Source organism: Dermacentor albipictus, chromosome 1 (genome assembly GCF_038994185.2).
Source record: "Dermacentor albipictus isolate Rhodes 1998 colony chromosome 1, USDA_Dalb.pri_finalv2, whole genome shotgun sequence".
Classification (NCBI taxonomy): Eukaryota; Metazoa; Arthropoda; class Arachnida; order Ixodida; family Ixodidae; genus Dermacentor; species Dermacentor albipictus.
The window spans coordinates 39,291,646-39,309,742 of record NC_091821.1 but is presented as its reverse complement, the minus strand read 5'-3'; the positions used below and the strand labels follow the sequence as shown (position 1 = coordinate 39,309,742).

General features: G+C 46.5%; 1 protein-coding gene across 1 annotated transcript; it reads left to right on the top strand.

The window, feature by feature from the left end:
• Positions 1–266: 266 nt before the first annotated feature.
• On the top strand, positions 267–5,961 carry LOC139054873 (uncharacterized). Its single transcript, XM_070532556.1, has 3 exons — positions 267–797; positions 3,736–3,978; positions 5,429–5,961. Exons 1-3 carry the CDS (start codon positions 376–378, stop codon positions 5,487–5,489), a joined length of 726 nt encoding a protein of 241 aa, XP_070388657.1. The 5' UTR covers positions 267–375; the 3' UTR covers positions 5,490–5,961.
• The last annotated feature ends 12,136 nt before the right edge of the window (positions 5,962–18,097 follow it).

The window sequence follows — 18,097 nt, the reverse complement described above, 5'->3', positions numbered from 1 at the left end:
TGGAATAGAAAAGTTTGAAATAGCTTTACGTCATAGCGCCCAAGGTCGACTGAAAACTTTTCTTACCCTCTTCCACACATTTGTTTCTTGCGTATATGAAATAATACCTGAGATGTACTTTTGGCAAATTCCCCTTCTAGCAAGTACGTCATGTTACGTCAGGCCTATTAACGAAGCGCCATGACTCGCTACACAAGGTTTAGAAATGGAAGAGAGGAAAAAGAAGAACGACAGGGAGGCCACGCCCTCGCGTGCTGGCACGCGAGGTCCACGCGACAAAAGAGAATCTCTCTCGTGCTTTCGAACACGCAGCTAATCGTGGCGGACGCACTTAGAACCATCGCCGAAAGGAACTGCATCGTCCTACTACCTGTCATGGGGATTGGTGTACCTGGCCGCATGGAAATCCACCGTCTCCTCCAAGGCTGCCTGTCTACCATCCCGGAAAAGACGCCATCCCGCAAGACGCCTTCCTCGATTGCACTCGCCGCACTTCCAGATGGGGCCAAGGATGACGTGTCCTACGCGTTCAGCAACTTGGCCATCGAGGACGCCCACCCCGGCAATCGGGACCTTGTGCTCAAGCCGTGGTACAAGGTCGATGAACGCACTTGCGGCAGCCTCACAGGACAACCCAGGAGGCTGTTCCCGAGAGCCGAGTGGGACCCGCCCGTTGAGATGGGAGTCAAGGACAGCCTGGTTCAGTGCAAGACCATGCAAGTACCAAGCACTATGCAAGGAGCGCAGCACCAGATGGTGGTAGCCTCGAGGTTCACCGTGCGCCTTCTAATATGCAGGTAACGATCAATTCGGTGTTTTCTATATCATATGGCAGGATCACTGCGAACATTCTCAGTGGGCAGACTAACTTTACTTTATTTCTATACCGTTGGGAAAATCCCATTGACGGGTTGTTTTGTCTCACAATAATAATATTTGGTGTTTTACGTGCCAAAACCACTTTCTGATTATGAGGCACGCCGTAGTGAAGGACTCCGGAAATTTTGACCACCTGGGGTTCTTTAACGTGCACCTAAATCTAAGTACACGGGTGTTTTTCGCATTTCGCCCCCATCGAAATGCGGCCGCCGTGGCCGGGATTCGATCCCGCGACCTCGTGCTCAGCAGCCCAACACCATAGCCACTGAGCAACCACGGCGGGTATTTTGTCTCACAAAGAAAAGAATAACAGCGTGTAACTTGTTGAGTAGTACAGAGTAGTACAAATCAGGAATAACTGTGTTATATAGCAATTGACCATGTAGCGGATTATTCAGGTGGTATTGCGACATGGCACGATTGATGGGCAATATTGAACATGTTGTAACACGTTAAGCTAGCAGATGGTTTTTGTATGGTTGAAATGAATTCACTTTCATAACAGTAAGCTGAATATTAGAACATTTAAGATATTTAAAAGAAAGCAGTGCGTCGGCGGTCGCACACATTGCTCACTTGCGTTCACATTCCAGCCGAGCGAAATATTTAAATGCCCAGATTATTATTAAGCCAATTCTTTAAATGCCACTTTAAGTTACTCCCTCGCATGAGTAGCCGGCGCATTGATGTGCAGTTATCGAGGTTCTGAAACTCTGCGTAAATTGTTATCAATTTCGGAGGAAAAGTATGCAACTTCTGCGCATGTTGCGGCTTTGACACGTCCATTGCTTAGTAACCGTAACTTTGACGTTCGTCCTATCCTCTGCGCTTGTGCCTGCTGTGGTTGGTTAGTGGCTTCGGCGTTGTGCTTCTAAGCACGAGGTAGTGGAATCAAATCCCGGACGCAGCTGCCGCAATTCAATGGGGGCGAAATACCAAAAATGCCCGTGTACTGTGCATTGGGCGCTCGGTAAAGATCTCCAGGTGATTGAAATTAATCCATAGACTGTAGAATTAATCTGTAGATCTGTAGTTTGTTGCACTGCGGTGTACCTTATAATCAGATCGGAGTATTGGCACGTAAAACCACAGCATTTAATTTTATCCTTGAAGCATTTCTGTTGGTAAAACGTCATATGCCTCGCAAACTTCACGACAATGCGTATCTGCTTCAGATTCCTTGCTTTATGTAATTCGTGGTGTCCATGCTGAAATCCTCTATTTCGTATGAGTAAGGTTAAGATTGGTCTTCGATCTTCACGTCAGACATGCGTGGTTGGATTGCTAGCTACTCCAAGGAATGTCAGTGTTTTGAAGCCTTGTTGTGAAATGATGTGCTGAACCTGAGAAGATCCTATCCAAATTCATTGGAACGGAGAATGAGTTTTGCTTTGCATGGAATAGACCAAATTTGATGTTTGTTGCTTTTCGATGAAAAACGTTAGGATCTCCGGACTCTCTGGAGAGGATTTTTCATTTAAGTATAGAATGTTAAATTCATGAAAATCACAACTCCAACTCCAAAAAAGAAAGCGAAATCGAAGTTCAAATAAACTACGTAAACGATTAAAAACCTGAAGCGGACAAAGATTGTGTTTTCTAAACCACTCCGTAAAACACCACTAAGCTGTAAGTTGGACTACTGCAAACTAATCTTAAATACTGGAACAACTTAACATAACCTACAAATTGACAGAGCACATTTATCCGTTTCAGGTACGCGTCCTAACAAAAACAGCATGCAAAAACAGGGAGAAATCTTTTTGCTGCAGAGTCGAGAATTCGTAAACGTTGTGCTAAACAATTTTATGAACGCATTTTAAATAGCTTTTAAACTCGTTTACGCCTCAAATGATCTTGTGGGCTCACTCAGTCGGTCGTATTCGGCTATGTGCCGCAAATACAACGAATTTCATCGCTTAATCCCTATGTCCCAAGGCCAAGCAAGAAGTTACGAATAAGGGCATCGAACGGACTTGTGCGAATACTACAATGTCTCATATCGGCACTAGTCTGGCAGAAGCAAGATAAAGCCCGCCGAAAGGGCAATTATTGCTATTCTTTTACAAAAAGACTGGAGAAGAAGCGAAGAACACGATATGTGCCAAAGAGTACCCGTCCGCAATTTGGGAGGTTTGTATCATGTACGCGTGAATATAGCGTCCATCATTTTCATTTACCCATTCGTTCCTTCGTAGTTTTGGTTTCCCAGCTGATTTCGACTCTCCTAGCTAGACCACATCAGTTTATTGAATAGTATTTCTTCAGGAAGGGTTCCAGGCATGATTCAGTGTTATTGTATTGATACATCCTCGTGTGCGAACACAGGTATAAAAAATGGGTGCATCCGATAATAATAATAATAATAATAATAATAATAATAATAATAATAATAATAAAGAAGAATTACAAAAACAAGAACAACATTTTTTTGTACGTGCTAAATTTGCGTTCCTCTGTATATACGATACCGCTGTCTGCTGCCATAGAAATTGCGCAAGAATAAAAAAGGCAAATAAACAATCAAAACACGTGCATTGAGACACTTTTTTGTCCCAAAGGGCACCTTTTCCGACAACACGCTAAGTCACATAGGCCAAAACTTGGTATCGAAGGATGAAGTTCAGGCTTTTGGCCCTTTACGAAAAAAAATGCCGAAATTGCATGAAATTGCTTCAAACTGTGGCAGGAAAAACTCACAATAAAGTGAGTGGCGCATGGTGGCAAGTATTGTGTTAGGACACTTTTTTAGTTACGTTTCTTCATTGGTTGGAATGAAGTCGTGTCTGAATAAATAAAATCGAAGAAAAAAATTCTAACAGCAGTGTTCATTGTCTTCACGTATTGTCAACCCAGTGAGCGACATCCGAGTACGCGTGGAGCGGAAACGGCCGCCACCATGAGTGGCCACTTCGTCGAGCGCGACCACGTGCCTTCTGCCGAGTACCGCCTCGACGTCTTCGGCTGCAGGCTACGCATCCACCCACGTGACACGCTGCCGTGCGCGTTGACAATGCTGAAATCCACCATGGCTGAGAACGACGGCGACACGGACGGCGTGGCTACTCTGAGCAGCTGCATTTGGAGGCTACACGCGAGGTAAGCCAAACACCAGTCCAGCTGAAACAATGCAGTCATTGTTCGGCCTCTTTTATTACTATTCCATTTTTGCCATCGTATCTCCTAAGAGACACTGTGGTTGTAGGCCAGCTATTTGCTAGTGTAAGCCAACGTGTCACCCAGTTATAGGGTATCTGGCTTTACAGACGAAGCTGTTAGGAGACAGAGAATGTACAAACGTATAGACTGTTAAGAGCATATTTCTGGTTCTCATAATCAGTCTTTTCTTTCAGCCACATACAACTTGAAATCTTAGAAAAAGAAGATACAAGTAATAAAGCTGCACCAAGTTTACAACTTTGTAACTGAGTAATATGGAAACGATATGTAGGCTGTATGTACAGAGTTAAAGAGCGGACAGTAGCAATGGTAACTTTTCGTAAATTCGAAGTCGAAAAGGAAAGCAAGAGGCTGCGGCTTTCTTTACTGTTTCACATTCCTACGGTGACCTGAACCATATATACAGCCACCATTTTTAAAAGACACATAATACCTGCAGTAATGGATGGGATGAAGAATCTTTGTACGAAAATACATGTCATAGATATAAGAGTAAGGAATGAGAAATAGAAATACGACAAGCATACAACTGGTATGCAAATATTTAGAAAAAAAAAACAAGCGCGCCAACCTAACAATGAAGCGATGGAGAAAATGTGTTGCTGCGCGTAGTCGGTCCGCCGTGGATACAATACGCGTAAGCCTAAAGTCGCTGTTGCCACTTTTGCCTCTAAATCTGTAGTCTTCCGTGGGACCAGTCGCTTTCGTCAGCTGGAAAGCTTTGTTTCTGAGAAACCGTGAAGGGTTTCCTTTAAAGCTTCTTACTACAGTCAGGTCGATGACAATTTTCTCTTTCATCAACCTTCCTTGCGAGCTTCCGTATACTGATTTTTCGTGTCCGCGAAGCGCTACAAGACCTATTTCTATTCCACTGCAAATGCGTATGCATATCACAGAAGGCATTAGACATAGCATTTCATTTCACCGTTTACGATTACGTGAGAGATTGTTCGAAGTAACTCGAAGAGTATACGTACTCATCCATGTTTGCGTATGCTGCTGTTGTGCATTGCCAGACCCGCCTATTCTTCTACAGTTACGCTAGATCTCTAAAGCTACTTCAGTACATAACTGTTCCTATGGCAGAACTCCTTCGTATAGACAAACGTTCTTTCCTAGAAGTGTAATTATCTTTCACTCATTCTAAAGACATTAAAAGGATGAGAGGTAGTTCGAAGTATACTCGATTAACTGCGCAGAACGCATCATTAGCAGTTCAGATAAGCTCACACTATCACAAGGTTGTTTACAGCGATTTAGTGCATTCCCCTGCTGTAACATTTCTTAAGTTTCCCGTTTGAGAAAGAGAACACTGGCTCTCCTTGTGGCTGAGTCACGCACATTCGCATCTTTTTCCTCATTCCATCAGGTTTTCCCCGCACAGCATAGACGGCAGGACGGCGGGTTGCGCCTGCAACGGTGCACAATGACGACAGGAGTCACCCGTCGTCGCCTGCATCGCCGCACGTGTGGCTCTCGTCTGCTCGGCTGCAGCTCGTCACAGCTGCAATGGCGCAACGGCAGCAAGCTCTGCAGGCGGCCTTGCCGTCACCTCAGCTGCGCTTATCTCTGCTGAGTCCTTAACCTGCTGACCATGTGACCAGCCACTTCGAAGTGCACTCGGTTCGCTGGCACGATGGTCACACCAGACGTATGGGAGCGCACTGGCGGCTCCACTGCGTTGACCGGATGGCCACCTTGCGCCGGGCTTGGCGATGACATCCCCAGCGACCGCTGCGAGCTAGTCGCGGTGCCGCTGGCGCCTTGACGATACTGCAGCGATACTGTGGCGCCGCTTACGGCGAGTGCGGGCGCTTTACTTTCGTAATTTTCTTTATTTTTTCAATGTATTGTGTTGAAAGTAGCGTTGTTGTATATGTTTAAAATAAAGTTTTTTTGCGATCGAAATATGTTGCCATGTTTATTCCTGGAGCCTGGCATTTGTGGGCGATTGTAATGGGTGAAATTTAATGAGCTATGCACTCCATTTCTCACTGTCATTCTGTTCTTTTTTTTTTCATAACTATTCCGTTTCAAAGCGACGACGTGATCTCGGCAAACTTTCCTCGCGACTTGGGGCCGAACCAGACAAATGGTTCTGTTCGTGTGCTCGGCTGTAATATCCTGCAATATAATCCAATACATGGAAGCACAAGGTTCGCTGGAATTTCACGCCGCGTTGCTCGAAACCAAGTCCCTGTAAAGCTACCAGGATTCAGCCTTCCCTTTTAAGGATTGTTTGGGGGAATCGCAAATTCGAGCAAACAGTTACATACGCAAAGGATGGCATACGCATCCTTACATCCTTAGTATGCAAGTAGAAGCACAACAAAATGATTATCCGGGTTATTATGAATTGTATTATTATTAATTGTATTATTATTATTATTATTATTATTATTATTATTATTATTATTATTATTATTATTATTATTATTATTATTATTATTATTATTATTATTATTATTATTATTGCAAGTTCAACCCTTGCTTAAGTGTTCCCTTAACTCTGGTAGCTCACAAACACAGTACGCGTTCCGATAACAACACGAAGCGCAGCGTTAACTTTTCCCTCGGCGACTATACGAAGGCTAGTACCACTATCTTGAAACCATTTATTGGTCGTTCGTAAATGGGACCGCTGACGTTGATTTAATTGGAAGTCATTCTTTGGTACCCGTTGAATACTCTGCGAACAACATATTATTCATGAACGTTCGGGTCAATCCTCATGAAAAAGGATTTTGACAACACTTGTGGGGTCTTAGTGTCTCACACTGCAGGAGTACCGACCACCGCGGGTTCGAGCTTAGCGAGCCACAGGGCCGCGTCAGCCGTCAGCCTCTAGCGCCGCTACGCGCGAGCTCAGGCCACAAGGGGCTACCGAGCGACGCACGCAAGAAACACAATATTGCCCTAAGTTGACGGAAGCCGTTTATTGTCTCCAACGGCACCCAACACTGCACAAACGCCCGGTCCCGGGACGGCGGGGAACCAAAGGGGTCCCGCACCAAGGGCGAAAAATACAGCTAGGGGCGCCTGTAGCACGTCGCTGCGAGAGCACAGGCTCAAGCTGGGACGCGCCGCTAGGAAAAGTCCCGGCGGCTATGCTACTTGCTCTCGCGATAACCAATGGGCCAACTCGCGAGAGCTCGGGCAATGTCCTTCGGCTTGGGCCTCCGATGAGTGCGGCTCGGCGTGGTACGACCTCGCGCGAGCACTAGGCACCCTTTCTTCGGCTTAGCGTCGGGATAGGAAAAAACACGAGGTACGCGCTCCCCGCACGGGCAAAGGCACCGTGCGTGATCTCAATCCTAGTCACAAAGGTGTCGGCGGATGAGAGAGAGCTTCGTACGTACCGGGTGCTGTCCGAAGGAAGAAGAGAGCCGTACCGTCACGGCAGTAGCCACCAGGGGCCACCCCGTGACGTCACTAGCTCCGCCCTCACCACGAACCATCGCGAGTGGAGCGCCACCGTTAAAAACCGGTTCGGAGCAAGGGCGACGTGGCTTGGATTACAGACATGGGTGAAATGCGCCCGCGCAATGGCGCGTCGAATTCCCCAAATCCCCACACACTGCTCCTGTATACTGCTGAGAAGGAATGATACGATCTTGTGGTATTACACAGTGTATGCACTTAGAGTACAGACGATTATCCTAAGCAAAGCTGAACGCACGCACCTAGCATTTTGCGTCGTGCTTTCCCCGATTGTTGGGATCACAACACTTCTTAGGCATGCCGATGGTAATATAACGCCATTAACATAATGTTTACGTTTTTCAAACCATATGGGGAGATGGGCAGGTACGCAATTTTGAAGAGCACGAAAAATTGCGGACAACTTAATCAAACAAACGGATTGACTGAACCAACGCGAGAAGGCGACTACAGGCACATTTCAACGAGCACACCATTCAACAAAATCTACTGGGCACACTATCTGACGAGCCATGACACATGATAGACACATGATTGCGATGGCAAGCAAACACAATGTTCCCGTGCCAGGGCGCACTGTCACAAGCCTGACGGCCAACGCGACGGGCGTTATTTGGATCGGCTCCATTGGACGACATAGGGTCGCAGACATCAGGCAGTGCTTCCACGTTTTCTTCCAGGTGGTTTTGCTAGAACCGACGCAGTCACGAAATGAGTAAATCACAGCGTTGCCACTTTTCGCTCGCTGCTCGCGGCACGCTCGCGGCATATATATATATATATATATATATATATGGCGGGAGAGGGAAAAGGCGAACTGAGAATGCCAGGAAGCGCTGCTACTACACACGACAGCAGTTGTGGGTAAACTAGTAAGTTTAACGTCATTTCGATATGCAGAATTCTTAAACCAGCTATAAATATCTTGCACTTGCGCTTATTGCTGTCTCGTAAGTGTGGCTGATATTGCATTGACGTCGTCTTGGTGCTGGTGGTGGCGAAAACTATATATATATATTTTTTATTTTTGAAGGAAAGCGGCAGAGGGAGAAAATGGGAAGGGTCCTACGCATGACAGTTCCTCGCAACACTCTCACCGCTCCCACGGATAGCCTCCTGGATATCGCGCCTGCAGCTGCGCAAGGCAGCCTCCCACTGCTCCTCACTTCCTATTAATGTACCGAGGAACAAGGGAGTGGGTTGCTTCGGGCGCCCCCACATAATGTGATTAAAAGTGCTTTTGGTTTGAAGCAAAATTTACAGCTGGAGGAGTGGTAGAGAGGGTAGTCGATGAGGCGAAAGGGAGCACCTCGCACCTGCGCGGGGATTTATTTATTAACAGGGGAAAGGTTAAACGTTCTAGGCTGCAGCGGCTACAGATGTCGTGAAAAGTTGGAAGGCTATACCGTGCAGTTAACGTAGCCGTTGCCACGACGGAGTCTCGGTCATATACAATGCCTGCGCCCGGGCCGTAAATTCTGGGGCGCTGGCGTGAGCCGGATCGCGGGAGTTCATATTGTTATATTTCCATTCCCAGAACCGAAGTTCGCCAATGCTGTCGTATACAGTTGAATATGTGTGATTGGATTGGTGGGAATCACGATAAACAACTGAAAATTTTGTCACGTCAAGGGAACTTGTCATTTTGTTCGTCCTGACAGAAATCACAGCTTCACTGCATCGAAAGGAACTAAACCAACTCTTATTAGACATTTGCGGGCACAAAGACAGGACGTCGAACGAAGAAGGGACACACAACATGGGCATGCTGTGTCTCCCTTTTTCGATCGACTTCCTGTCTTTGCGCACGCAAAAGTCTAATGAGAACCATGTACAACCAACTTGCCCAAAATGTAACGCTTTTAAACCAACTCCCTCACAGTAGCTTAAACAAGGGTTCAGCATAAATTATTTCTCAACCAAGAGGTCATTGTACCTTTCGTAGTATGAACTGTCTGTATTTTCTCCACGAAGCTTGCTGCCTTTCGTGCGCATTGATATCGCCTGTGCGACTTTTTTGCAAGAGCTGAAAATTTTCAATATTGCAGTTATTCGACAAACTTAAGAACTTGGACTTCAAGCACTTGCTTTACCTCTCCTTCGATGACCCACCTTGGGATGAACCCAGGTAGCACAAAATCGACGGCAAATAAAAAGGTGCGATGCTTTGAGCGTCGGACCGTAAAGTTGCGTTGAATATTTTGGTGTGGTATATTTTTCAACCTCAAACAACCTTCTTCAAGTGTACAAATTGAAGAGAATTGTTACGTACTGAAAGTGGGGGCGCAGCACAATTGCTTTTATGCCCAGCATTTATAACTTGCGGCCATCTTCTGCGCCACCAGCTCAAACATCCTGCCATTCTGCAGCTTGCACTTCACCGATATTGAAACTGAAGCTACAAATGCCTTTTTTTTCTACACCGCTGCCAGCAAACTTGTTTTGTGCAATAAACCAGTCACATTCCACGTTCTCATTTGCATACCATCCCAGTTTATGTCAGCACAATTTCTGCTGATGCGAACGTAACTCGTCAGATTTTCAGGATGAGTTGCTTGTGCCTGCTTTCAAAGAAATTTGTATGCAGGGTGTACGTAGAAAAACCTTGCTGTCCGGTTCAACTTTTATGTAGGTCGTGCGGCCGCAAAAATGTAAAATTCTCAGAAAGATCAATAAGCTATGACATTTTGGTAATACATGGTTCCGGCTTATCGCTAGACACGCTAAACATTAAGAGGTGAAAACATTTAGAGCCCTATAGGGTGACGTCAACATACAGGTCAAATGCATTGCCTCCTAATTTATTGGGAAGTTATTTATAAAATACAAGCTGGCGATTCTCGACTAAAGCTTTATCGTGTGCTAAGTAATGGTGCATGAACCCCAATAAAATTTGTCAGGACGCTCAGACTTAATTCTAAAGCAAGTAACAGAGATATGCACGTAGGCCTCTATATGCAAAGGACAATTAATCGAATTAAACTCCTAGGGACTGTGAGAAAAGCGCTTTATTTTCTTCCCAATAAGCTGAAGTTTCACCGTGCATCTCCTAAAACGGCGGTGGTCCGACTTTAGTTTTGCGACACAACTTCCACTACAGCATTTAACAAAAATGCATCGTTCTCTGCGGACATAAACGTCAATTGCTGTTGCAACGTCATAGTCCGCTCACGTGTCCCTGTCTACTCTCAGCACTTGGAGTCTGAACCGCCTCGACGCGTGAAATGAAGTCGGAACCGGATGAAGGAAAGCTTTCATTTTATATCGTCTCCAAAAAGCGCAGATCAATCACCAGTGAAATCTCCTCACCTGGTGATCTCGGCAGATTCGAATTTTGGCTTCCTTGGTTTCCTGACCACACATTAGCAAAGAAGGGGTTTGGATGGAAATTTCGGGCCAGACGCAAAGATGAATCGTATATCGACGTGAAGAATTCTCCCGATGTCTTAAGTATCCGTGACTGGAAGATTAGATTGACCTCATTTCACGGCTGTGCCACCAAACCCTACGAAAGTGCTTTCGAAAAGCGACCGAAGCTTCCACATGTGAAGAGCAGGCAGTGGCAGGAATGAACTCATCTTCTCTAGACTAGCCTATCTTATAAGCTTCGTCTTCCTGACTTGTCGCGCACTTCTTTAGGCACAGCACTTGGTTATATGATTTTAGCTTTATGAAAATTACACATAAAACTGCAACAATAGTTGTTATGACAGATTCTACTTTCGAATACATTGCAGTGGCCAAGGCCACATATAAGGCCTCTTTCAACACATGTTATTCCTAAGCTTCACATCATTTCTGCTTAGTTCACTTACTATGGATACCAGGCCACCATGCAATTCATCTTAAGGGAATTTTACCTGCACGTGCTTCTTTTCATAGTGCGGTGGTGACTATGCTTCCACATTCCAACTATTACTAATATCACTGCCGGTTAGATATACACCGCTTTCGATGGCGGCAAAATGCAAGAACGCCCGTGTACCGCGCATTCGGATCAAGTTGAAGAACTGCCGGTGCTCAAAATTTATTCACCAGTTGGAGTCATTATGGCGTGCCTCATAATGAGAATAGGGTTACGGCACATAAAACCACGGAGTTTATTTTAGTTTAATATCGATAGTTTTCTTTAACGAAGACAGATAATGCTAGTCACTAAAAACATTCATAGTATTTGTACATATACATTATTCTTGGAACCAGGGATCGTGTCCTACACGACGATGTGCAGTTTCATTATCAACCTTCGTGGTGTCCCTTCCCAAAACTTAATTTTGGATAGCGCTATTAAAGAAATTTCCAGCAGCGTTTTCAGGTGCCGATGGTGAAAGCTGACGGTGTGAGGGGTTCTGCTCGCTAACAAATGTCCTTCAAAGAAGTGTCAGCAGCACAACATGACTCGTAGTACATGCTTTTTTTATTTGGAAGGTTAGTATCAGTGATTATAAAATAGGAGCTAGCTTTCCTCCCTGGAGTAAGAACAACAACTTCGATGAGCGGTCTTTTTAGCCAGTAATGTGTGATATCGCTTCTTAGGTGGCGTATCATTGCCCTCGCGTCGGAAGTACGCTTTAAGTTGTGACGGCTGCGACAGCGTGGTGCAGCAACAAAGCTGGCTTGAGAACCGGCGCGCGGCCGTATGACCGACGCGTCGGTACGGAATCATCAATAAATAGCCAGAAACAATCCCCTAGCCATTCCGAATACCAGAGAAAACCGCGATGCAGCTTCGCCGCCTGTATGCCTAAGTTGATAAGATTAGCATACACATGGGAAGACCCGGTCTCATAGGGACTGCATTGTACTACATTAGTAATAAACTGTAGCCTTTTGATCACTTTGATTTTCCGATTCGTTTTCCATTAAACGAAAACGACTTGTGACGAAAGCTTGGCAATCTTGCGTTCATCTTGTGTTGTGCTGTTGTGCTCCCGCTTTTAACATCTGTTTGGGCTACAGCAATAGGAACTTTTCCCAATCCATCTCCAATTATTTCTGCGAAAGGGGAAGCTTTCCTTGTAATTGTGTTGCTATTTTATGCAGTCACTACAGTATTTCCTCGACTAATTTCTCATGAATATAGAGATAAAGATTCAAACATACAGAGATCAAAAAGTTTACCCGGTTACAATATTTAGAATCCACCAGCAGAAATTATTCCTGTACCCGCAATACTATGGAGGTCCAAAGAATTTTCCAGAACGTATAACCAATGACACCTGACATAATCATTGTATGGACCAGCGAACACGAATCTCGTTGCGGTAACCAGCGCGCACACGCTGTAGCTAGAACACGCGGCGCCGAGGACCGGAAAAAAGAGGGCGCTGCAATAAAGGTGAAACCTATATTCTCCCAATAAAACACTAGTCGAAAGGAATACCGCCTCTATGACCAAATTTGCTTAGCGTGTTCAGAATCTCTCACACAAGACGATACGGTTAGTCGCCGACATTTACGAGCACCTTCTCCTATGTAATCCTCTTTTACGCAATGCGTCCCACCCTGCACTCCTACAAATGTCCGCATTATGACCATTACCCCATCCTTTATTCACACAACCGTGCATTTCTGAAGAACACACCTCACCCCGGCCCTTCCCCAATTCCGTCCCCCACCACAAACTCCATACTCCTATAGTGGCACCCACGTGACCAAAGTGAACTCGTGTGGCGGGCGCGGGTGAAGACAGAGCCTCGGGGGTCCTGGACTGAAGACCGCACTCTCCTCAACGCGCGTTCATCACGCACCGTGAGCTATCGGCGTTCGTTTGGTTCCAGCTCCCAGCCTATACGCTAATTTCGGTAGGGCGCAATAAAACATAGTAGATGATTTATTTCTTTATTTTACACCGAAAATATTAGCCATTAGTACTTCGGAAGTTTTTCGCGAGGATACTCTCTAATGCGAAACTTGAGCGCAGCTCTATGCATGAAAGAAGTATGCATGAGAATATTTTGTGTTATTATATAGGTGCATGGATTATATTAGCGAGATAACGCTGTGGGTAGCGTGGCTGGCGCCGCCACTCTGTGTCGTGCGGCACATTGCAAACGGATCGAAGTGTGGTGCGACTGCCTCGCTGATAGGGAGATCACGAGAGGCAGCGCGTGGGTGACGCGTAGGCGAGATTCACAGCAGTCGCCGCAGACGGACCTGCGCTCACGCAGTGCTTTGGTTCCGTATATGGTATACGTCGACCCGCTCGCCGTATGCCTTCTCGATGGCGTCATCGGTGAAGAGACGACGCCGCCCTATTCTAGTGCGATCACGTAGTGGCCGTCGTTGCCGCGTCCGTCGTGTGTGGCACTACGCTTTTATTCTCACGCTTTCGCCGCACCCTTCTCCACGTCTTTCCCCTTCATGGTTCAGCTGCACCTCCTCCTCCACTTCCCTCCTCGCGCTCTCTGTGCTATCGCCGTCGTTCTTTCCCCGCTTAGGTTACGCCGAGCACGCCGACACTCAACGCAGGAACAGGCACCTAAGAGCTGCGCTCTAAAGACTCTTCATCAATTGAAGCGAGAGGTGCATACAAGCTCATATCACATCACGCATCCAACATACAACACAGCATCCGTTTCGAAAAAGAACAAGCATAAAGGAAGCAAGCAAACCACGTCATTGATGATAACGCGCTCCTGCTAACAATGCGAAGAACGCAGCGCTCCCCGCATACGTTTGCCGGTTAAAGCGTACTCTTGCTCAAGCGGCAGCAGCGAGGGCAACTTTAGCCGTGGGGTGCGACGTCACTATCCTTTCATATATAAAATAAGCAGCCTTGCAACTTAGTTTATTGTGGTCGCACCACCGCTATGGGAAGGCAATGCATAGTTAGTACTCCCAATGAGCAGCGTGAATACGAGGAGCGCCAAAGAGAAAAGAAACGGCGAGACGACTTATGGCGGCCTGCTGCCGCTGGTCGTATTGCCATGGGATTCCAGCACTGGGAAAATCCGCAGGTTCACATTTCCTTGTGGCTGAATAACGCGCCACAGGAGGAATCGAGCAATAAAACATTGCATACGATCCTCAGCAGTTGCAGTGGTGGTTTTTAACAGCTTCGCTGGATTTACACTTTCGCAGGCCGGAATGGAGACAAAATTTCTTTTATTGTTGCGATAGGAATTATATATGAACATTCCAGGCGCATTTCGTCTCCGCCTTGATGTTCCGTATAAAGTCCAAATGAGACAAGATTGAGCGGTCGCAGTGCGCGTGAGGTGAGATATGCTCCGAGAGTATGCCTACGGATGGGAGGGCAAGCTCGCAAATTTGAGGTGAGAAGTGCGTTTCCGTGATGTTCGCTGCATTCCTGCGCGCCCTATTTTGCAAGTCACATTACAGGGCTCGCAATGGGGGCGGAGAGCATCGCAGATCGCGCGGGCTTCTCTATTTAGCGCATAGGCGTCCTGCGCGCCGCATGTGACAAGTGATTACAGCGGGGACTTCCAAAGTGAAGGGCGAGCCAAAATTGTTCTAGCGTTGGAGGTCGAACAATGTAAGTTTCTGAGACGTAGTGAAGCGACAGGACGCACGAAGCGTTCACTCTCCACTGCCTGCGCACCTTATCACGCCGTCGTTGTGGCAGAGAGTGCTGCAGGTGCGCTGGCGTGTTCAGGAGCGTGACTATCGTCGGCTTATCTTTGTCTCTGCGCGCGTCCCACCATGATTCTTTCGTAAGTTAGAAAATGATCCATGTAGTTTATCTTGTCCATAAAACTACGTACATTGCTTCGTGTGATTTTTGTTTTTATATCGCAGTCGATCATTCGCCTAAACTGCGGTTTTTAATGAGTAATGTTTAAAGTGATATGTCTAACTAAATGCACAAGACCCGCTTCACCTTCAACACTGCGCAAGATAGAATCCAGTTCTCGCTACCCGTGGGCTACGTGAGCCAACCAGAGCGCATGCGTTTTTCTCGTGTTGCCCTGAGCACCGCGTGGTGCACTTCAGTGCGCGTTCATTTTCTCTGGTCGAGTGAAGTTTGACCTTCCAGTGTTTTCGACGCTTTCTGGCTAGCCGACGAGAAAAAAAAAAAGTCGCTCACCGCTATCACTGCGTTGACTTGACGGCTTGAAACACGTTCGCTTGAGCGCAACCTCTCCGGGAAATTTTGTCCCACCGATGCAGGATACTGTTGCGGTTGGCGTGAAGCAACCCGGGCAAAAAGGATGCTCGACCACCACGCCTCATGGAAACAAAGAATGGACTCCTAAATGCCGGTCCAGCGGACGCCCCGAAGTGTTCACAGGCCATTTTGCGTGTGTGCGGGAGAACCCATTTCACAAACGGTGCGACTCAAAGAGGGACCCCTTCCATGCACTGTCAGCACTTTACGAGAATGAACGCCGCTTAGAAGAAAGGCCCATCGAAAGTAGAACCTGCTACAATGCGACGACGAGGACTTACAACTTCACCTCCCGAATGCGACCTGTGGAGGCGAGCCCATCAAGGCTCACCGGAAAAAGTGGGACCAGCCGCAAAACAACGTCGTCAGAGAAAGTGGGATCAGCCGCAAAACCGCGTCACCGGAGAAAGTGGGAGCAGCCATCCTTCCAAAACCAGACGCAGTGTGGGTCACGTGACGTTGACGTGAGCAAGATCCCGCCTACAATTTTAGTAGCCCTACTTAAAGGGCCCCACAATGTACCTTTCCCCTCCATTCTCTTCTTCTTATCTTTCACCAACCATTGAATAAACCATGCAAGTTTCGCCCTAGAAGTCGTCTCGTCCTTGCCTGGTCGCCATGGTCGCCATAGTCGCCACAGCGAGGTTTCTGACAGCTGAAGGTGTTTCCCAGAAATAAATTAGTCGCCGTATCGCTGCGGTGTACGTTGAACTTTGCATATTATGGGCCACTGTGAATCGTTGGAGCGAACGATTCAGAGATGGAAAAGAAAGTTGCAAAGACCATCCGAGCCGGGCCGAAGCCACCATGCAATCAGCCCCAACACAACTGCAAAGGTTCATGAGCTGATTAGTCGAGAACGGAGGATAAGCATCGATGAATTGGCAGGTTGTGTGAACATCATTCATGGTTCGGGTCAGACCATAATTCATGAACATGTCGGTTATCGGCTATTGTGTGCGAAATCGATGCGCAAGAGTTTGAACCACCGTGAAAAGACGGACTGGTACATCGCTACCTTGACTCATCTAATCCGGTATCACCATAAAGGTGACAACTCCTTGTGTGCAATAGGGATCAGGTACGAATAATGGTGCCACTACTACGAGCCTGAAACACAAAGGCAAAGCCTGCAGTGGAAAGATTCCAATTCACCACCCCCAAAGAAAGAAGAGGCTGCAGTCATTTCTGCCGGAAAGGTGTTGTTTACTTTTTTTTTTCGATAGTAAGGGGCCATTACTGACGGATTTTGCTCAACCTGGAGAGACGACCGTCCGTTCTTACCGGTTGGAGGCGAGGCGTCTACTAAGAAGAGGTTGGATGGATGGATGGAAGTTATGAGCGTCCCGTACCTAGGTTAAAGAAGAAAAGAAACAGAAAAAAAACCCCACGATGAATTCCCATAACCAAATTTTCTTACCCCCTATTATGAACTTTACTTATGTATGTCTCCGTTTCTCGTCGTTTCCCTACTTTTCTTCCACCAATCATCAAATCGACTCTTACCAATCTGGACTGCGGACATGTTTACTTTCCCCCTGCTCTCGCGGAAAAATGGCTTCAAGGAGCCGGTGGTGCCTGAATCTACCGCTGGGCAGACGTCTTCACATTCTAATAAAACATGCTCCATCGTTTCTCTAGGTTTACCTCAGCAAGCACATGCTTCTTGTTCCTTCTTAATTATATCTCGCTTTATCGGTGCGTGTTCTAAGGCATCCCTATCTCGCATCGAAAAGTAATGAGTTTCCCTTTGAGTTATCATAAATTGTTTCTTCCCTGATTTCGTTTTTTTCCTTTTAAGTAGTTACTCATGACAGGTTTTTTTTCCACTGCCGCCGCCCATAGGATTATTTCAGCCTCGCTTACTTTCCGCTTGACGTTCTTTGTTGCTGTGTTGCTCACCCTAGAGGCCGCATACTTGCTGGTAAGCTTCCGAGTTCTTTTCCTTAAGAATCAATGTTTTTCATGCCCATATACCTCAACACTCTCCCAGCCCGTTTACTTTCTTACATATTCCTCAGTCCTTCTTCATATTCAATTTTGCTGTGAGCTTCCCTCACATTAAAAGCTGTCCAGCCCATATCACACTGCACATCTTCATTTGTAGTCTTCTGGTGAGCGCCCAATACGAGGCGTCCCACTGGCCTTTGGTTGTCATCGAGTCCTGATTGTAACCCTGAGTTCAAGCAAACAACCGCACTTCCAAAAGTAAGTCCTGGAACCAGTAGGGGGATGGATGGATGTTATGAGCGTCCCCTTTGGAACGGGGCGGTGGGTTGTGCCACCAAGCCCTTGCTATTTTATTGCCTAAAGTCCTACATGGGTTAAAAAAGAAAAAAAAGGAAAAAAGAACTCTGTGAAATCCCACAACCACATTTTCTGATCCCCTATTGCGAACTGTGCTTTTGTACGTCTCCGTTTTTTGTCGTTTCCCTACTTTTCTTCCAACAATCCTCCAATCGCCTC

What these genes read in the sequence shown, in the direction of transcription:
- LOC139054873 (XM_070532556.1), top strand. Translation starts at nt 376, where the DNA reads ATGGGGATTGGTGTACCTGGCCGCATGGAAATCCACCGTCTCCTCCAA. An exon ending in GTGCGCCTTCTAATATGCAG is followed by an intron (nt 798 to 3,735) that starts GTAACGATCAAT and finishes TTGTCAACCCAG; the next exon opens with TGAGCGACATCCGAGTACGC. An exon ending in ATTTGGAGGCTACACGCGAG is followed by an intron (nt 3,979 to 5,428) that starts GTAAGCCAAACA and finishes TCATTCCATCAG; the next exon opens with GTTTTCCCCGCACAGCATAG.